Raw genomic sequence first — 21,969 nt, 5'->3', positions numbered from 1 at the left:
CCATCGTCATCCTCATCAAAATAATTGTATTCAAAAAGGGGCTTTACACTGATAATACGAAAGTAACCACTTGCGTTATAACTGAACAAATACAAATATGTAACTGAGCATTTTTTTTGCACGTTTCGTGCCGCTAAAAGACACCCTCGCGTTAAGATAGGTCCCCCTGTACTTTCTACTATCCCCTCACCTCTTTCTTTTCACTTCTACACGCTACCTGCTATCCTTTATGTCCGCTGCCCCAGCTCAGGTGCTCCCAGCAGCGATATCAGATGCCGGGGCTAGCAAAAATTCTTTTTCCTTCCATATTCAATGCATAATAAAAACCACTACTACTACTACTACGACACGGATCGCGCTGCAATGGTTCAAACATGGCAAGTCCCAGCAACATCGAGCACAAGCGACGACAACGACGATGTCAACAACCGTCAACGGCCAACAACAACGCGCCACTCAGCGCGTGTCGTTTACCGTTGGCGCGCTTTCCGAGCTGTGAAGGTGGGCCTTTCAAAGCCTCCTCGCCAGTCGGTCTGCTGTTCCCGGCAGCGTGTTCGCCAAATGCAGCCGGTACAGCCAGCGATGACAGCGCCGCCCACCGGCAGGTAGCAGCCACATTAAGGCTGGTTATAAATATTCATTCAGAACGGCAGCTTGACATCGCTGCTATGGCGCAGTGGATTAGAGGCCCGTTTTGCGTATGGAAGGTCGGCCGTTCGACTCCGCTCTCTGTACTGTAGTTTTATTGTTTTTTTTAATTTCATTTTTTCAATTATTTCCCTTTTAGGTCGCAAATCGTGATGCTTAGTGGCATATAACGCCGTTTAAGACGATTTATTATCCCTTTTAGGTAAGGCGCAGTGACAATCTTCAGTCACCGTGATCAATTCACCGTGGTTTCAAGCCTTGTGCTGTACAGGCTGCAGTTGGCGAATACGCTTCCCGGCACTACTGGTGGTCGGACGCTCTCTCGCTCGCTCACCCTGCCCTGCTGACCCTAAGCTGTGAGGAGGCATCGAGACCAGAGATGAGCTCCCCTTCCGTGGCTACCGTGGACGCCAACGCCGACGCGTACAACCTCATCACCATCTGGTCCGAGGCCGGTCTGCTCTTCACTGACCTTGAAGGCCGACAGCCGGCGTTCGCCCCCGGAGCCGCTTCCCGAGCCATGCCTGGACTGAGCAAGCAGAGGAAGGCCCGCCAGTTCTGCGACGTCGTCTTCAAGGCTACGGACGGAGAAGAGGTGTGGGCGCACCGGTTCGTCATGGCAGCCAAGTGAGCTAACGCTCTTTTCTTGCCCGAATGTCCTCTCGGACCGTTTCGCCTGCAGTGTTGCAGTGTTGAAGGTGTCCGTCACACATACTGTAACTGACGCAGGCTTTGGCCATTACTGACCCTTAGCGTGTACGTTATTCAAATGGTGGCGTTATTTATTCATTACCGGTTAACTCAAAGTCAAAACGAGGGCTCTGCGTCTGTTACATATTCAGTAAGACATTTTGAGCCCGTATGCCTTACGCATCCGATAACGGAAACATTCGGAGCCCATTGTTCATGAAGAATGTTCATGAAGAACTGAAGTGATATAGGAAGAATGTAAACTACGATTAAGATCGCCCGTCGTTAGTCTACATCGATCAGACGAAGCGTTTAGTTGGTATCTTTTTAGTTGGTTGGCGCATCTAGAAGTAAGAACGCGTTCCCGTTTAGTGCGCGGTCTTCTATAGCACAGCCACGAAAATTCATCAGGCTGACTCTTTGTTTTGTTTCTTTAGCGTGTACTATGGCAGCCAAGCAGAGCTACTTTGCTTCCTGTTTATTCATGTGAAGGGCTTTGCCTTTTTCGCGTTCCTCTCGCCGCCCCTCACACTGCAGGTTCTCCGGCTGCGGCAACCTCTTCAACGTAACCAGAGAGGCGATGACCAAAGACCAGGATCAGGAGAAGCAGGAGTGGATGCCACCCATCCGCGTGGTCGTGAGTGACATGAGCAGCGACATGCTCGAGCTGCTCGTCGACTTCGCCTACCAAGTGCCCCTCCACGGACGTATTGGGCTACACAACGTCGGTCAAGTGCTCGAGATGGCCGAGAAGTACAACGTGAGTTGGGGACATTGAACAAGACGGAGTCCAGCTGTGCACTGACAGTGCGCTGCTGGCGACACGGGATCAACTGCTTGACAGAAGGGTTGATGGATACCTGCTGTAACCTGTAGCATGGGGCAGCATGTAGATAGATACAACGGTAGATGAATGCACACGACAAGAACTAGCCCAGCCAGATGCCATGAACAGCTGCTGTTTGAGACGGAGAGAGCAAGGACAACAGGAGGCTGTTACGATAGCGAAGCTCACTGTCCCCATGCTGTGACTAAATGTGTTTGAAGATGGACACATGAAACAACTGACCTGCAGTCGGATATAACTCCAGGATAAAGCGGAACTAGACCCACCAAACTGCCATTCATGAAGTTTGGTAGTTTGGTGGGTCGAGTTACCATTATCCCTCAAGAGAAAAGTATACAACAGCTGTATCTTACCGGTACTCACCTATGGGGCAGAAACGTGGAGGCTAACAAAGAGGGTTCAGCTTAAGTTAAGGACAACGCAGCGAGCTATGGAAAGAAAATGATAGGTGTAACGTTAAAAGATCGGAAGCGGGCGGAGTTGGTGAGAGAACAAACGCGGGTTAATGACATCCTAGTTGAAATCAAGAGGAAGAAGTGGGCTTGGGCAGCGCTTGCGATACGAAGGCAAGATAACCGCTAGTCCTTAAGGGTAACGGAGTGGATTCCAAGAGAAGGCAAGCGTAGCAGGGGGCGGCAGAAAGGTGGGCGGATGAGATTAAGAAATTTGCAGGAATACGCTGGCCGCAACTGGCGAAGGACAGGGTTAATTGGAGAGACATGGGAGAGGCCTTTGCCCTGCAGTGGGCGTAGTCAGGCTGATGATGATGATGATGACCCACCAAGGAGACCTTCCTACCAATGGTATTGGCCTATTGCAACGTCGTTAAGGTCAACCACGTTTCACTTACCACGGCCGCTAATAGATGCGCGCTAAAACATGCGAGGTGGTTAAGTGCGACATCATGAGAATCGGTCGATGCCATTGGTTGCAGGGCCTCTTTTGAGTGCCATCTCTGGCTTCATTCTTGAGTTATATTAGACCAGTGTCGTCTCTAACGAAGCGACAAAGTGTGGCTTCAAATACTGGACGGGACCCACGGCAGCGGGAGAATTCCTACAGACGCTGGAACGAGAAGATTCGAACTGTCGTCACTGCAACTTAGTGTGTCCAGAGAGGCAGTGTGTTAGTGCCGAGGCCAGAACCGCAAGGATAGCGACTGAACCGACATTCTCCTATTTGCCGAAATTAGGGTCGCTAAAAAGGGACGAAGAACAAGAGAGTAAGATGACAGAATAGTGACAGAAGACTGGAATGTTAAGTCGTTCTAATAAAGAATGGGTAATTAAGATAGGACACCGCACAGTACAAGATGACAGTAGGAGAAAGCTGTCTAGACTAGCGGTGAGGACGCTACGCCGCATCCCAAATTATGGGTGCTAAAGCATAGAGTGACAGAAAGAAGCACGATACTGTATCAAGCAGTTAGGATGCTTGCGGACTGTGGCTGTAACCATAATTGGTTCGTCTGTTTAAGCTTTCTAGTTTGCTTTGATTCTTTACGCCTATATGCTCGTTCCTGCTCGAAAGCAGAAGGCCGCTAGACCTAAGTGCTGAAATTCTGCACATCTGTGAGAAATATTTTGCATGCATGCATCGTCTTGAGTGTCATGCCTCGATGTATGCATGACTGAGGATATCAAAATCAATAAGTGTACAAAAAGGGTCGTACAACGTGTCGAGGCCGGAGGGAAGCCATCACCAGGGATACGAAGACGGGCCTCTTGTCATGGGGATGCTGAGTGGCAGCTGACGTGTGCGGTGTTGTCACTTGCGGCATCACTGCTGGGGGCTTCGACTGTCGCAGACTGGTTATATGTGGCTCCCGGAGGTCCGATGCTGGTTGCCCCAAACCTTTGGCCCAGGTCCACCACGCAGAGAAGACGTATACAGGCGGAAAAGTTCAAACGGGTGACCTTCGGGTGTCTTGAATGTCTCAAGTGGCTCCTTCAGTGCAGCTGTGGTTGCGACGTCGTGAGAATGGGCGGGGTAGGTGTTGCGCGTCTGCTTATATTCCGGTCTCGAAAGAGTGCGAAGGATGACGGTTTAGGACGACACAAGTAGCATCCGAGGCTCAATAGGCTGACGGATGAAGAAACTGGTGGGAAGATCAGCAGAGTAGCACTCTTCCAAAGGTAGGATGAAAGCCATGGATCCCATGCTAGCAAGCAGACGTGGTTGTGTGACCAGTTTCGGCCTGTGCTCAGAAATGAGAACACGTAAGAGAGTGTGCCCGGCGCCGAGTCAACCAAAATCGCGCAGGACGGAGTAGAGATGCTCAGATGTTGGCGGTTGGCATACTTCTCGCGGACTGTGACGCATTCGGTCAAGCTAACCGATGGAATAATCTCAGAATGCGGGTAACAGGTAGCAATAAGCTACCGAAGCAGTACGAGTCTTTCAGAAAGGTGACAGAGCAATCTTGTGGTATGAGTCTACATTTCCGGGTGGACACACCATTATTCAGCAAATTAGACAGGCCAAGGCTGGTGGCTGCAGCAGATGGCCAGGCCCATAGGCTCTAGGTCTTCTTGCGCAAGGCTTGCTATCCTTGGGTAGTCTGTTTACCCATGGAACCGGAGAAACGTGAAGAAGACGTGATTGAGGCGTGTTGATCTATCATCAGCCTCTGCATACAGCGCATTCCTTCCCAGTATGTGTAGCAGCCCTTTGAGTCTCGCTTAACCTCGGGCACTTTGCGGGATGTGACCAACTGACGGTTTGTTGAGGACTCCAGGTGCAAACGTTTGCGCACATAGAACAAGTAGTGTAAAGGGTCGGTCCGGTCAGTCCCTTCGTTCACGAAGGTGCTGCTGTGGACAGAGTTTAAGCAGCCACGTCCGAACGGAGCATTGGTGCCAGCGTCGAGCCATTAAGCAGAGAGACAGGTCCATGAAGCACGACGCGCAGGGGTCAGCTGCGACGGAAGTGACCTTTCTGTACGCGTGCTAGAAGACATCGTGGATCGTGGAGTTACGACGACGATCAAACTGGGGTGGCTCGGGACCTTCGCCGGCATGAACCGAATACAGAAATCAGGAGCGTAGAGTCGCATAATCGGTGAAGAAACGGTTGCAAGGAGGGTCGGTTGCTGGACACTGCCCGTCGGAGGCAGCAGCGGCGTAACTTTCGTAGTCTCCATGGAGCGGCTCATCGTAGATGTCGACGAGCCAACGTGCAGGCGTTCAGCACGCTGGCAATCGGGAGAGACGTCAGTCTTAAAAGAGGAGGCCGGAAGACGACGGTCTCGATGCACGGTGCTACCAAGCAGACGTGGTTCTGTGACCAGCTTTGTCCTGGACTCAGAAATGAGGAGAGATAGCGCAGCTATGGCTGCCCGGTGCCAAGCCAATCAACCAGCGCGATGAAGAGTTGAGATGCCCGGCTGCGTATTCGCCAACTGCAGCCTGTACAGCCACATGGCTTGAAACCACGGTGAATTGATCACGGTGACTGAAGATTGTCACTACGGCTTACCTAAAAGGGATAATAAATCCTATTAAACGGCGTTATATGGCACTAAGCATCACGATTTGCGACCTAAAAGGGAAAAAATTGTAAAGAGATGAATAAAAAAACAATGAAATTACAGTACAGAGAGCGGAGTCGAACGGCCGACCTTCCATACGCAACACGTGGCTCTAATCCACTGCGCCATAGCGGCGATGTCAAGCCGTCGTTCTGAATGAATATTTATAACCAGCCTTAATGTGGCTGCTACCTGCCGGTGGGCGGCGCTGTCATTGCTGGCTGTACCGGCTGCATTTGGCGAACACGCTGTCCCGGCTGTTGTCTGCGAGCGTGCGTCACGCGGACTGATGATGATGATGATGTCCTTAGGCTTAATGGCACATACCCACGGCTGCGCCCGCTCCTGTCGCTTCGTTCTCGTTGATCTGGGTCAGTCACAAGTTAAAAAAAAGAGAACATTAAGCGATGGCCCTTCCCGTGCATTCAAGTGATAAAATTGACCATGACAAAGATTGTTATTGAGAGATATAAACATGATGTCTTACACCATTCATGATTGCTCAGATGTTTAATATCTATTTGTTAGGACTGATGGAATCGATAAATGATATGCTATTTATCGATTTCCCAACGTCTAACCGTGTCACCCACGGGATGGTGGTGAAGCACCAGCGAGAGCACCTGGCTAGACCAATAGAACTTTTCTCAACAACGGCGATAAAACAAAAGATAACTTGTTACCGTGCAGCTACGAACTCGGCGACGTTATCATCAGTATCATCATCGCCACAAGTGTCCCCTTACCACAAGCAGCTGTGTTCCTGACACCGAACATTGCAGCCAAAGGCGTCATTCATTTCCTCTGCAGCCATGTCATGCTGTGCATATTTGCGTTTTTAAAAGCTGTCAAGGAAAGTCACGGCGTCCAGGCTACCGCTTCTGCCCTCCTGGAAACGTTAATGGCCAGAAATCAGGGATTAGGGAAATGAGGATGCCTGGTCTTGTTATTTTTAAGAGAGGCGGTTTACACGTCGATACCAGGACACGATCATGGACACTTGCGTGAACCAAGGGCCAAAAATGGGACCTATTTGGACTTCATGTTTCTGTGAAAATTGGAAGATGCAGCCGGTAATAAATACAAAAAGTTCCCAGAGTACACATGAGCATGCGATTTGCACGGTGCCTTAACGCACGTGCAACGAATCTTCCGTTCGACTGGATAGTGGACAGCTATGACGTTGCCCATTAATGCGCGCGTATAGAGTTTAGATGTAGGGGAACCTAGCTCATAATAATAGGGACATTACCATGCCACAAAAAGTTTTTTAACTTAAATAAGACAAAAGGCTTTTACCTGTAGATACTCTTTCCCACTTCGAGAAAAAAAAATTCTTCGCACTCCCTGGGCAGTCCTCGAAGTGATCTTCTCTGAAGACTCTTTTTTCAGACTTTTCGCTTTGTGCAATAACTCCTGAGCTTCATTGGAATTTTATTTCACTTCTATTCACTCTGATGACGCAGATAAGCAAGATTCGCGAACACTGCATCAACATGCTTAAGCAGAACCTGGAACCGGACTCCTGCATCGACACCTACCATCTGGCCCTCACCAGGGGATACAACAACCTTGCTACAGATGCCCTTCGCTACCTGATCCGACACTTCGATGAGGTGTGAACTCCAGGGCGAACTTCAGCGACACTACCCGGGTTGCGCGTTTAGGATGCTGTAAACCGAAATATGTTGAAGAACAAGCATACTCCACAGACGCGATAAAACTACAGTAAAATGGAACGTTGAGCTAGTTGGTGCGTCATATTTCTAGAAACAGTTCAAAATATACGGACAAGCAAGCAGATGGGACGACCGTTGACTGTTCACGTGCGAGAAAAAGTGCACATAAGACAAGCAGGCAGATGCTTGAACATACGATTAAGGGAAGACAGCGGTTCCTTGATTAGCGCTCCGTCCTCGAGCTAGGCACTTCATGACAAAAAATGTCGCCACGTATCCAGGCTTCGCCAGGCTTCGGTGTTCTGCAAGCAAAAAGATACAATAGCAAGAGTATTGAAAGAAGCATACCTTATCCACAAGAATCGTGACACGTGTGTAAGCACCCCGTCTGTTGTTATTCATGATTGTCAAATTTCCTATCTAGACGAGCCTGAATGAATTTCAGTGCTTGGTTTCTTATCTGCGAACATGCGCACTTGATCGCGAAATTCTACTTTTTTGTGATCTGCTGGAATAAATCCTTCAGTTGATGGTAAGCGTTGGTTCCATCTATTTGTCTGTCCGTGTCTTTGGCGCTGTTTCCACAAATACCGCGAGCTACACTTCAGCCGTGCAGTCTAAACAAATAGAATTGAATTTCAGCATATGCGTAAACTTTATCTTATTTTCTGCATTGCCTTATCTTCTTGTCTTACCTTATCTGTTATTAATGTCTAAATTCTTCGTTAACAGATGAATATGCAGATGCAAACCTATCGGGAAGGTTGCGAGAAGCATCATAAGAAAACTCGCTGGTTTACTTTCGAAGGCCTCACGCGGACCTGTTATGAGGGCAACCTGCTTACGCGCAACATTAGACGTCATATGTAGGTGGCAACACTCATACCTTCGACTTAATTGCATCGTTCAGTTGAAAAAGTCGTTTTTCTTTCTCTTGGCACAGGTCTGGGAGAACGATGAGCAGTTCCAGTCTCTCACCCCTGAGGAGCTGCGGACCATCCTGATGGACAACCGGCTACACGCGCCTAGCGAAGTGGACGATACTTTCCGCTCGATCCTCAAGTGGATATCCACAGACGTAGCGGAGCGGAAGAAGTACCTCGCCCAGCTTCTGCCCCTCGTGCGATTCGCGGGGTGCACCGTCTCGTGAGTTCCACGTCGCCCTAGGCCTACTTCCGCGGTGTGAGCGCTCTGATTGGCTTCGAAGCCGGAGGCAGAACAGCAGGCTGTACGGTTTTCCACAGTTGCCGGTAGTCAATAGACGCCTTTAGCATACCGTGTACCGTGTTACTCTTACCGGTACCGGAGTACCGGGAGCCCGCTGTTGGATAGATGCGGGTTAGGAGTCGTTGCTAGCTCGCTGCTTGATGAAACCGCGGTCAAGCTTCGAACCCGTTCCCACCACCACCAGGACATGAGTGCCGTCGAGTCAAAGAGTTTGGTGATGGGAGGAAGATTACTAGAGGGTTTATTTAAATTTTTACATCAAAGCGAATAGAAGTGAGACTGAAGTGAGACTCTTCTGCCGCATTCGTTGTCAACTTTTATATCCTTCTCGTTCCCTCAAGTCTCTAGGTTGAGGACGCCCACGAGGGAGTGGGAGGGGCCTAGAGCTTTCTCTTGTGCGCACAAACACAACGCCGCACTTAGGGTCACGCCCCCGTCACATGTTGAGTCTGAGGGAAAGAAGGTTGCCGTCGAGGTAGAGTCGACTGCGGTAGGTGGTTTCCGGCCAGCCGAAGGTTCCCGCGGGTCACCGACATCTGTTGTTCATCATATCACACCCGCCGCTCGAGGCCGGAACGCGAGGTCACGAAAAGGTCGGAAAGTGGTCCCTCGTCCTTGGAGATATTCGAATGATGCCCGCCAGCTTGTCGCGGTGCTTGGCATGCCAAAGAGACGCAGGAACCGAAGCCCTTTGTTCCCCGGCACGGTCACAGCAATTGGGGAAGATAACGTACGTCTCCCCGCGGCGGCGGCGTTCGACACGTGCGGACACTTCGGAAAGGGGATCTGGTTTTGCTTAAACTTCAGCCCCTTCGTTTTGGTCCTGCACTCCGACCGGGCAAACTCCATAATTGGAATCAGCTGTCTGAAGTTGCTCGCAGCCATATACAGCAGAAACAGGTGTGCTGGCTGGTTACAAACGAGACCCGCTGACGTCGATCTCAACACCACCCACTGCCGGTGAGCATACGCTCATTGGTCCCCATGCTGCAGGCGCGTGAGCAGCTGCCAGGTACCTGGCGCCATCTGGCGCCATCAAGGCGATTTTGCGCATGCGAACTGGCTGCGCGCAGGCTCCCGGTACTCCGGTACCGGTATGGGTAACGCGGTACACGGTATGCTAAAGGTGCCTATTAGGCAACTTTAGCGTGCCGCGTACCGTGTTACCGTTACTGCAGTACCGGGAGCACGTGCGCCGTCAGGGGCATGCGCAGATCACCTTGACAGCGCCAGATGGCGCTAGGTACCCGACAGCTGCGCGCGCACCTGCCGCATGAGGGCCAATTAGCGCGGACGCGCTAGAGGTTGGCGGGCTTTCGGTACTCCGGTAATCGTAACATGCTACGCGGTCTGCGAAAGGTGTCTTTTATCTAATTGCAAGTTGTGAGCAACATCGCCCGGCCGCTAGTGGTCTTGACCAGCCCTAATTTGAGCTGATCTGCTAGCCAACCACTAGAGGCCAAAAACAAAAGCGCAAATAAACAGACAAAACCATCATTGTGAAGAGAATTTAAGGTTGGTTTTTAAGTCAGTTTAGCAACTTTAAACATTCCAAAACGAGCATTTATGCTGTGTGGATTGTTTTCTTTATTTTTTAATGAGTAGGGTTGTCAGATTTGGACTAGAAAATACATCTCACCATGCGAAATTTGCCTATGACCGGCAATTATTATTATTTCAATTAATTTTTTCTGTTCGTTTAGTTTCGATTTCGACACTCGAACGGTGACTATGACGTACAAGAGGACTTGAGGTCACGTGAGGTGTTGCATGTAAGAATTTCACCGTAATCGCTGCTTCGTCGTATTGGTTCGCCCTTGGAGCGGGAATGAAAACAAATTAACAGCCAGCTATTACGTAAGCTGTTACTTAGACTAGGTATGCGACCATAACCCCTCTCTTACGCCATAGCTATCACTCGCTTATTTAAACCAAATCTGAGACAACATGCGACAAGAAACTGACAAGCGATCTATGGGCCGATCTGAGGGAAACGTTTAGCATTAGTCTTTCATTGTTCTTTGTATGACACGGCAAATTGCACACACTTCTTTACATCAATATTTCTTGCAGACTTGTTTTTTTTTGGGTGGAGTACGGGCGAGTTGGTTGCTCAAGTTAACGTGGTCACAGCGCGAAAACGACGTAAGGAAAGGGAGAACAGGACACACAGCCCTGACTTTCAACTCATGAGTTTATTCAAGGAAATAGTGAATACATACAGAAAACAAAGCATGACACCACAGGAGAAAGAGACCATGTGACTGAAAAGGATATATTTACAATCCATGGGATAGGTATTCTATTTTTTTTCGTAGTTAACTAAATAGATGCGTAGCTCCAATATGTAGTCTGCAATCTTGAGAATAAAAGGCAGCATAATCTACCAGGGACGATTTGTCAATGCGCCTTAAGCGTTTTATCGATCACTACATGACTGACCATTCAGTTTTAAGCTTTTCTTTTTCTCTCGAGCAGAGAGTTCGACCGGGTCGTCACCGATCCTCAAGTCCAGGGTGACGGAGACAGCCTCAAAGTCCTCAATGCGATCCATCAGGTCGGTTGCTGGTCTGCATCAAGGTGGTTTACCTCTGTCTTAGAAACAAAGTGAACCTAAGGGATTTCGTCTGTGCTTTGTATATTCTTCACGCTCTCGTTCTCATTGGGCTAACAAAGTATCAGTGACAGCTGTGCCGTCAGCCTCTCCGCTTTTTCTTAGTAAGCGTGCGCATTTCCAGGCCCACATGGTCAGCATGACGACAGATGACGCAGTCCCAAAAGCGCCAAGCTCAATGCTGTACAGAAAGAAATATGCCCACGATGATGACTCGTGTGCAGTGGGTGGTAAATATGACGAAAAGAACTGAGGATATTCTGCAGAATGAAGAAGTATCCACACAGATGTCGAAGCAGACAGAATAAGTATCTTAAAAAAAAAAACAACAAAAGACAAGATGCTATGCCAAGTATTTTCCATGGTTCTAGACCAACTAACTGAAATGTCGGTTTTACTACAAGAATTGTCCACAACGCTTCAGGGTTTGGGGTAACGAAGGTAACGTGAGTGGATCCGCGGTAGATGTTGGTTATAAACGGTTAGACTGATGGCTTAAAAGCAGGTCAGTAAGCAATATATATAAGTTTACAACTGAAAACCGTCACAGAGTTAAAACCAGCATAACCTGTACTTAAAAAGGACAAAATTCAAAGTAGCTGTTTTTAAGGTTGAAAGACTGGAAAAAAATTTACACAGAAAAAAGTGACGAGCCTTGCGGCTCACGTCATCACCCTGTACCCAAACTGGCAGAGTGCTTTCAGCATTCATTCATCCAGCCATCCACCTGCTCCCGGGCTCATATACTCGTTGAGACTGAGGTAGTCTGGAAGTTTTTTTTTTCAATATTTCATTTCCCTACACATGGAAAACCGTAAAGCGCGAAGAGATAACGAACTCTTTAACCTGGGAGTGGTTTCAGCAGCCTATTTCTCAGCGCATGAAAAAAGTTATCGTCAGCGTCAGACTGCACGGCTTCGCTGCCATCTTTTCGTGTACAATAGATGTGCTCGTTATAGCCGATACGGAGAACAGATAACCAAAAGTAGCTTTTGGTAGCGGAGTGGATTCCAATGAGAGAAACGTGGGAAATACGACACTACGGAATTTGCCATGATAGGGCGGCTACAGCTGCTGTAGTACAGGACTCCGAGTTCAGTGTAAGAGGTCTTTATCCAAATGTAGATGAAACGTGCCTATTACTTCGTTATAGCCGTAGCTTCGTTATAGCCCGTGTTGACCGAGCTTCCAAGGGGAATCGCTATTCCTTCGTTATATTCATTATTTAGTTATAAACTGTTTATTTATTACGAGGTTCGACTGTACATATGCAGACCAGCCTGCACTGTATTTGTGTCCTTATTATTCCGCACTGAATGAATTGCTTTGATGAATATGAATCGAGTTCATGAGGTGATGGCCGAAGACCATGGTCTGGGCTGTTCTTGATGCCGCATTCCCCGCACAGTCGCTGACTCGCCAGTCGATGGCGCTGGGCGAGTGTGCTGGCGTCGACCTGTCCTCGAAGGTGTGGCTCACCCCGCGCATCCCCAAGGACATCCTGTTCCTGTTCGGGGGCTGGACGTCGGGTGCGACCAACAACATGCACGCCTTCAACTGCCGAACCGGTGCCTGGCGCCTCCTGGGAAACCAGTACACCACGCCCCGGTATGCAAAGCGCATTTTTATTGCAAAAGCAATACTACGCTCATGAACGGCCTTTCGCGTAGCGGCGGCCGGTAGCCACGCTTGACCTTTAGAATGACCTCTGACGTCACACCAGGGTGAGAGATGGGCTACCCAGTCGAGTCGTCGCGCAGCGGCGGTCGGTAGCCACGTGTGACCTTTGACGGCGTGCCATGCCTAGTGATGTCATAGCATGATGTCATGCCAGGGTGAGAGATTGGCTGCCAAGTCGAGTCGTCGCGCAGCGGCGGCCGGTAGCCACGCGTGACCTATAGACGCGGCGTACTGCGTTCCTTTTTTAGACGCGGCGCGCCGCGTTCCTTCCGTTAGAGGCGCTGCGCTCGCTTTCGCAACCTACCAGGCTTAACCAAAGCTAAGCCCCCGACAATTATTTTATGCTAACATGCGCGTTCCCCCTTCTTCTTGAAGAAGTTCTGTCTGCACCGTGAAATGGGCGAATTGTTTCATGTTCTCAAGGAGAATAATGTAACAGACCCCCCCTTATAAAAACGGTCTATAGACAGTCAATAGACTTCTTATAGGCTCTATTGCCTTCCTATAGATATTTATTTTTGTCTATTCATAGTATATAGTCTGCTAAAAGTATATGACCATAAATCTGTGGATTGTCTATAACATTTGTATTAGCTATAGACTGTTCTCTAGGATTTGTCTATTAGAGTTCATAGACTTCATAGACAGAAGTTATAGACAGTCTATAAACTGTCTAAAAATTTGGTGATGGTGCAGACAAAAGAACTTCTCTAAATGTTGGTCAGCGCACTAAGGCCCCCCCTCCCTCATCTTCTCTACGTTGTGCTTCCACACACTCACGCTATGTCAGCCTCTCCTTGGCATTCTAATGCGCATGCTCACAACTTAAGCGTAAAAAATCGCTTGCAGTAAAAGACCCACCTACGAAGCCCATGAAACAAAAGTGATCCAAATGCAAATGTGATGCGCCTCTTTCCTTTTCACTGGCCACATGCTTCTGGGTTCTGTCAATGATATGACGACCAATGAGGCCAAAACAGACTGCGTCATATGGGTCCTTGTTACAAAGTTTTGAGGGCACTAAGACGACAAACGGAAAGAAGTGGACGAACAAGTCGGTGAATTAGTGCAATGTTACTCTCTACTTCTGTCTGTCCGTCGTTTTAGCGCCGCAAAATACATAACTTAAGGAAATAGCCCACACGGCAAAACCTTGTTTCTTTTACCATAACTTCTGGGTTATGCGGTCGTCGGCGCAATGTGCTTTCCTCCCCCGCAGGGCGTACCATGGCGCGGCGGTTCTTAACTCTTGCATTTACATCGTGGGCGGCTTCAACGGCCGCGAGTGCTACCACTCCGTCGTCTGCTTTGACGTCAACCTGAACCGATGGAGCCACAAGGCCAACATGATGCAAGCCCGCTGCTATGTCAGCGTCGCCACACTGCAGGCAAGGCACTACGAGAGCGAAGGCAACCAGATCTCTCTCGCATCTGCTCTTGTCCTTCCCAGTTTTAACGCGATTCTCGTCATTATAGCGAAACGAAGCATGCTCAACGGCCCTCTGGACAAGCCATTCGTCAGGGATGGCCTTTCTACAAATAGTGGTCCAGCAACGCCGGCTGCAGCGAGAAAGGCATACACGACGACCATGCATTTCAAATCGATATCACTTCAAAGATGCCGATTACGAAACTCTGAATCCGTCAAAACCAGGCATATTCCGCTGGCAGTGCTATGTAGTTTAGTAGGGTGAATCAAGAGCGAGTTAGTAACCTTTTGAGGCTCGAAATTTTATTCAAGCAGCTGAACGCTCAGACTATAGTTTACAGAGAATAAAACAAATGAGGTGTCGGAAAGAATTTGGCTTTATTTAAAATTAGCATGATGAGGAGTTGGCCCCTGCAGAGCTTCTCTTCGATGTTCTAAATCTCACATCCACAAGCCATTGCTATGCACTGTAGATGAAGTATGCGATAGGCTGACCTAGAAATATGCTATCAATCAGTTGTCGTTCACCTCTTTCAACGTGCGACGGCTGGTAAACCGGACCCTTTCAGTGTGTTTCCCGAACAAAAAGAAGGGAGGGCGGCCGCCTGTTCTCTTTATGTTATGACGTTCAAATTGCCTTGTCTTACAACAGATGATAACAGAAAGATCAAAGCTTGTGTGGTATGCGAGAAAAAAAAAATTTGAGGTGTTGCTCTGCAGAAACGCTGCGAAGCAACTGGGCAATTAACTATCTCCAGTACTCTAAACAGAATGGAGTAAAAAGGGTGTAAACTGTCCTCTAGCGCACACCCTTCTTTAAAGACTATGTATTCTCTTTTTACTGCCATATAGGTGTATTCGTGTTTAGAGCGTGTGACGCACGACAAGTCCTCCCTTTGTGCTAAAAGGGCTTAAAAGAAATTCTGATGATGATGACGACGTTGGTGAACCCTTTTCTTCCTGTACCTGGTCTCTGCCTGAATTTCTCGTCTCGTCGCAGGGTCTAATCTATGCCATGGGTGGCTTTGATGGCCGCCTGCGGACTAGCAGCGTCGAACGCTACGACGCCAAGAAGAATCAGTGGACCCAGGTTGCACCCATGAATGACGTCAGAAGCGACGCTGCTGCCACGACGGCTGCAGGACGAATCTACATGTGAGCTTGGGGGAATGAATGTGATTTAGCGAAACTGGACATGCTTGCAACTGAAGGTCAGCTCGGCCGACAAGCAGAGGTTTTCTCGCCAAAGTAGTGCAGATCGATAGCTGGACGTCACGCAAAGAAACACTGTCATTAGGAGAAGAATATAATTTTCTGAAAGTATATTGAATGTCCCGTTAGCTTCACACAACTTGACTTGTTTTTGGGAGCTTTCTGGAGGGAAATGCTATTATTTATTGTTGAGCAGATATTTTGCCTCTCGTGTTAGAACAACGAACTAGCTCTGGTGTGGGATATTACTCGTACTCTGGTGTGGGATATTAGGGGAATAAGGCTTTGGGAAGTATATGGGGGAGGAAAATAAGAAACAAAGGCGTCTAAAAAAATTAAAGCATGTCAGTCATGAAATTGGGAAGCGGGCACTTCATGTTAAAATATAAATTCTATTTGCACTAGTGCTTAGCCAATAGGCTGTATTTTAAACTGGTGAAGTGTTCTCTGGTGACATGTTACATCAAAACCGGTTACAGTCGGTGAACTGATTCGCTACCACTTTCCGTATGTATGTCTTGCTCTAAACTGTGTTGAACGTTGCCCTCAACCGCGCTCAGCCAACATCCACTGCAGAAGACACGCATATACTACGGACATGCAATTATTGTGTTGTGTTGTGTTGGGTTTTATGGCACATAGGGGACATGCAATTAGGCCTGCCCTTCGATATAGGTGGGTACTCTATCACACGAAAGCGGTTGATCGATCTAGTTAGTGTTCAGTTGATATCATAGGAACACTAATGTTCAGACACGGACAAAGGGACGAAATGGACGAAGGGACAAAGAAATACTCGCCCACGCTCATCCCGTGATCTCAGCTATATTACAGCAGCTTGCCTGCTCTTAGCTATGCACCTAACTTCCTGCCACCTCATGGGGTACTTTTCCTTCCCTTGAAATATATTCTCCTACCCTGAAAGGCCGGCGGTCATGTGCTCTTCATAATATTTGGTCGCATAAAACCCATTTCTTTTTTATTTTAGCTAGGACATCATCAACCTGCATTGCTTCTCTAGTCCACGTCGCTGTCTTTCTGTCTCTAACAGTCGCATCACTTGAGGTTCCATTTTATATTGCGGTGGGTGGGGGTGGATAGGTTGGCCACACTTGGCTCAGAACAGGGCTAATTGGCCATCACTTTTATAGGCCTTTGTACAGATGTGGAGGTAAGAGGGCTGCTACTGATAAGTAGCCGGGTATGCTTGTGTAATGTACAGCTCACAACCGAGACGGAGCCACGTACACGCGCGGTTACGGGTTTTTGCATGCGTTCTTGAGAGCGGGTGCATATAGTATCCTTGAGGGTTGGGCGTGGTACGTAGAATGCATATTAAAAGCTTCGCCCCATCGATTGCTTTCTTCTCGGCTCAGCGTGGGTGGCTTCACGGGTCGGGAAGTGCTGGACACGGTCGAGTGCTACGACCCGTCATCGAACACATGGACCAGGGTGCTGACGATGTCCACGCCTCGGAGCGGTGTCAAGGTCGCCACGCACAAGGATATCATCTACGTGATCGGTGGTTACAACGGCGTCACGCGTCTGTCCACAAGTACGCTTTTGATTTGTGACCACGCTTCTTGGATTACAAAGCGAGACAAGGTGAAAGAGAACTTGTGGTCTTAGTAGTAACGGTTTTGGTCCAATGGCTCAGCGGCAACCAAGAAGGCAATGCGCTAAACTCCAGCTTGTGATGTACAGCAGTGAAGCGTTGAAGCAATAACGCAAAATTCAAAGGATACAGCTGTTTCATTAAAATAGGTGTGCATGAAAATAAGCGTATAAAACAAGTCAATGTCGCAAAGGAAGGTGTTCATCCTGCTGGGGAAAAAAAACAGCGCTGAGACGAGGGACTAAGAAAGAAGAAGACAACAGGACCGGCGCTTTGTCCTCCTTTGTCCTTTCTTTGTCCCTCGTCTCAGCGCTGTTTTTTCCCATCAGTATGTACCAACTAGCTCAACTCTCCGTTTTGCTGAAGGTGTTCATTTGGAATCCTGTGGCTCTGAACAAAAAAGTTTCGTTTTTTATTGCCCTCTTCAACGCTTTATCATTTGCGTTAGTTTTAGAACCGCCGTGTTGGAAGAATCTTGCCGTTTGTCCGTATGAAGCCTCTGTTGGCAGTAGGAAAGGTGGAGAGAGGGAACGTGGGAGAGGGCGGGAATCAATGGGTGGCTGGTGACGAAGAGGAGAGGGAAATTTCCTTCTCCACTCTCAGGGAAGTGGGAAAACGGGAGGGATAGCGAATAGAGGGTGGAAGGCGACGGGTGGCAGGTGGGGATAGTGCAGCGAGGGCTTGGCGTGTCGCGCCACTCGCTCGCATGGTCTGAACCCTTTAGCGGCGGCTGCTGCTCCGTCTGTGGCGCGCATTAGTGCTAACGCGTACTCTGCCACATCAGTCCCATTGATCGTCTAAACTTTATTCATGCACGTTAGCTAGTCCATTAATTTGTATCCATCCATATAAGGCAGGTGCCCAGCGTGACAAACGCAGCGAGGGACAAGGGTAGAGGAAAGAAAAGGGGGCCTTTAGACGTCATGAGTGACGTGCTTATGTTTGGACCAATCAGTGATCGTCATTATGAGCGTTCAGCGTGAGAACGGTACCGTATACGCTCGAAAAGTGGCCTTGACAGGTGTCGGATCTATTCTATCCTTCCATCCTCATGTTCTCGCGAGGCCTCTACACCATTCTCGAAAAACCCATCTCCCTCCCTACAACAACTATTTCTTGTATGCCATCCTGCTTACCGCCACCTACAAGTGGCAACAGTCTGTCATCAGAACAAACTAATACTTTTTCCCTCTCCTTCATCCGTGTTTCTCTTTCCAGTGGAGCAGCTCGACACCAGAAGGGCTCGTTTCTCCGAGCTGCCCAGCATGAGCCAAGCCCGGAGTAACTTCGCCGCTGTCGTCCTTGAAGGGTTTATCTACGCGATAGGAGGCTTCAGCGGTGTGTATACGCGCGCTATTCACGTCTCTTGCGCATGCGCACGAGACAAAGAACGCAGAGCATTCATCAAAGCGGCTCAGTCAGCCCATTCAGTAGGTGGACGTATATATAGACCCCACTGAATCAATCGGGTCGCCGCAAAGAGCGGAAGTAATGGGGGGGGGGGGGGGGGGGGGTGGTTCTATGGTATTCAGTCTGGTCAAGACATACATGTATGAAGTATAATCGAACTGGCATACGTATCTGAAATCTATATTTCAAGATAATTATTTGGGAACCCTTCCACGAGGAACACGAGGACAAGACAAGTACGACAAGCAGCTCACATTTTGCCGCAGATTCTTTATCTGCCGTCTTATTTGCGCAATACTGCTGAGCGAACAAGGCTTATAGGGTAGCCCCGGAGTTATTCGACGGCCACGTATGCTGACGAAGAATTTATGTGGGGGGTTTTAGTGTGCAGCTAGCTTTCATCCTGTAGACATGTAGTTGCCAGAATAGAAAAAAAAAGATTTCTTTTTCTGCTTTGAATTCACGTATGTTTGTGCCGAAAGAAGTGAGCCAAATTCAAGGCAAAAGAAACTGAGCCTTGTGTGGCATAGAGTGGGGTTAGAAAATTATCTGGCGAAAGTCATGTTAGAAGGCGTTCGGGAATTTTCTCGGGTATGGTCACAGGACGTGTTTAGTTAGAGATCGGTGGGAATTATTTCTTTATCTCGCTTGCAGCAAGCTTAGCCTCTCTGATTATGATGGTGAGGATGACATTCAGCCTACATTTTTGCTCATTGCTTTAGGACCATCCCAAATCCTTAAGAGATTCCATTGTGCCGTCTTTGCCGGAAGTAGCCTAGCAACAAGGTTTGTTTCATATCCGTGTAGTGGAGCACTTATCCCACCTCTTAAGCTTTAAAGGCATCTAACGTAAACTGAAACATTATCCTCTCCTTTTGAGACATTTTGGTGTTTAGGGACGCCGTAAAGATTCCACTATACGGCTGAGAAGCAAACCCCGTTACTTGTTTAGTTTTGGCAAAGATGGTATATTGTAGATTTATGAATTGTTGATAACTGATTCATCTCAGCACCTGATTTAGAAATACATCCTCTGGAAACGGGCAAGGGTTGCAAGCTGATACGCTTTGCATGACACCCGCTTCACTACGCTTGCATTGCTCAGAGGCAATGGCGGAACAGATGCAAACAAGGCGAATACTTGTACATGTACAAAAATGAAGATGCAAGTGCAACCCAAGGCCATGGAAGCATCTCAAGACAGATAAAAAACAAAGCAATACATTCCAATACATTACAAAACGTTGCCATCTTATTATGCGAAACATAAGGAGCTCGTTGGCTCGTTTGGCGACGTCCAGTGTCACAGCTGGGTAGGTGCCAAGTTTGGTTTGGTTTGGTTAATGGGGTTTAACGTCCCAAAGCAACTAAGGCTATGAGAGACGCCGTAGTGGAGGGCTCCGGAAATTTCGACCACCTGGGGTTCTTTAACGTGCACTGACATCGCACAGTACACGGGCCTCTAGAATTTCTCCTCCAAAGAAATTCCAGCCGCCGCGGCCGAGATTGAACCCGCGTCTTTCGGGTCAGCAGCCGAGCAGCATAACCACTGAGCCACCGCGGCGGCTGTAGGTGCCAAGTGTCAGGTCACGTGACCACATATGGTGGGTTCGTATGACGAGGTGTACGACTAAGCATCACACTTCATGCGCGGTCGTGACAAACATGTAATGTGACGTCGTACAACCGAAACCGACAACCGGTAGGGACGTTACTTACCAGAAAATGAGAGCTGGGAGTGACGTCAGCAAACCGGAAGTTTTGAAAAACGCCTCGATGGGCTCCTTGTGCTGCAGCAACTCACGCTGGGAGGTTTCTAGGCGTCCATTCGTTGCCCATAATCACTACTGCGATTGTTTCGTTCGGTTTCAGGTTTGTTTATTGCTTACTAATAAGCTCCACAAAAGGGGTGGTTCAGAAAGCAATAATTAATGACGCTCACCTTTAGTGATTTATTTCCGCCTTCACCGCCCCACTAGGAATGACGACCGTGTCTCTGGTCGAGCGGTACGACATCGAAGGCCGTAAATGGTATCCGGCTCAACCCATAAATATGAACTGCAGTGCCTCGGCGGCAAGCATCGTATACGATGTAGCCAATCCGGGTGAGTATATGCCTACTTTACCATACTTTCGTGTAATATACCTCTCAGCAGAAGAATTCCCGATCGCAACTGAACCGCATTGACGTAACTTCTATACCTAATTCGTGTTCACTGCAGTGCTAAAATGCAATTCAGCTTCATCAAAGAAGCAATAAAGTAATTAATCGCGATAGACTGTTCAGTCATATAGTACCTCTGAGGGCGAATGATATTAGTTGGCATTTTATTTGCAAAGGTAGATATTCCACAGGTCAATTCCTCGGCTTGCTTGCTAGAATATTGCGAGCATATCTAATGCGTCGCTAAAGTGAATTTCATCTGCTGCTGAATGTTGTACAGTAAATGTCAAAGGTCATCATTGGGCCTTCATTATGTGAACTAGTGCCTGTAATGTATGATATATATTGCATGCCATCGGTTGACTTTGTCACTTTGTGTGCACTTGGCACCAGTATTTCCTTTTTTTCGGAATACTTTCTGTAAATATTATTATCATCCTTATTTTTATACTTTCCCGACTTAAACGAGACATTTTTCTTTGTAACATTAGTCGCGAAGGCATTTTTCTAAGTTCGTTTTGGTTTGCATTAGAGCTTTGATGTCTCAAACAAAGTAGCTCGTTCGAGAGCACCGGAAATACGAAGGGTGCGCCTCAGAACGCGTTGCAAATAAAAAAAAAGAAACAAGAAGAGCCTTCTAAAAAATTTTCCAAAAAAAAGAGACGTACAAATTTATTTTCGAAAGGAGTGCACGACGTCGAAGATCTGACCTGTACTGTCCATCTGAGTCCTACTTAACATGATGAGTGGCTTTTCGTTGAAGGTTACAAGAAAAATAAGTGTAGCGGAACCTAGTGGACATCTTCAGCAGCTAAAATCCTCCAAAATTTATCGGCTGAGAGGAGTGGTGGCCAATCGTGATTTAAATACTGCATTGATAACTGCAAATTCTCAATAATCTGTCTACATTCAAAACACCGCGAAATCGACTCGGCGAGCATATAAATTTGCAGCAATAAGGAAAAGTTGGCAAACTGGTACTGGCCTAAAGCACTTATATTACCTTTACTTGCCCTCCATATTGTTTTATTGCGCTCCCCACATGTTCGAAATGTACATTGTATAAAGGAGAAGAACTGATTTCACAGATATTGACTGATGGCACACTGATAACAGATGACGGCGACATGGCACAGCACAGCTCATTTTCTGTGTCAAATGTCTGCCTACCGAGCTTCAGGAGAAGCTTGTTTCTAATTCGGGTTTTGTTCGTTGTACCAGGGGA

The 21,969-nt window shown here is 48.0% G+C and overlaps 1 protein-coding gene across 1 annotated transcript; it reads left to right on the top strand.

The window, feature by feature from the left end:
* The first annotated feature begins 1,027 nt into the window (after positions 1-1,027).
* LOC149353406 (kelch-like protein 10) lies at positions 1,028-20,768 on the top strand. Its single transcript, XM_089575814.1, has 11 exons — positions 1,028-1,275; positions 1,876-2,098; positions 7,181-7,330; positions 8,337-8,539; positions 11,099-11,177; positions 12,643-12,842; positions 14,134-14,302; positions 15,344-15,498; positions 16,932-17,110; positions 18,389-18,508; positions 20,560-20,768. Exons 1-11 carry the CDS (start codon positions 1,028-1,030, stop codon positions 20,766-20,768), a joined length of 1,935 nt encoding a protein of 644 aa, XP_089431940.1.
* The last annotated feature ends 1,201 nt before the right edge of the window (positions 20,769-21,969 follow it).

This window comes from Amblyomma mixtum, chromosome 3, assembly GCF_055824585.1.
Source record: "Amblyomma mixtum isolate Tamu chromosome 3, ASM5582458v1, whole genome shotgun sequence".
Taxonomy (NCBI): domain Eukaryota; kingdom Metazoa; phylum Arthropoda; class Arachnida; order Ixodida; family Ixodidae; genus Amblyomma; species Amblyomma mixtum.
The sequence above is the reverse complement of the archived record's forward strand: the minus strand, read 5'-3'. Positions and strand labels throughout refer to the sequence as shown.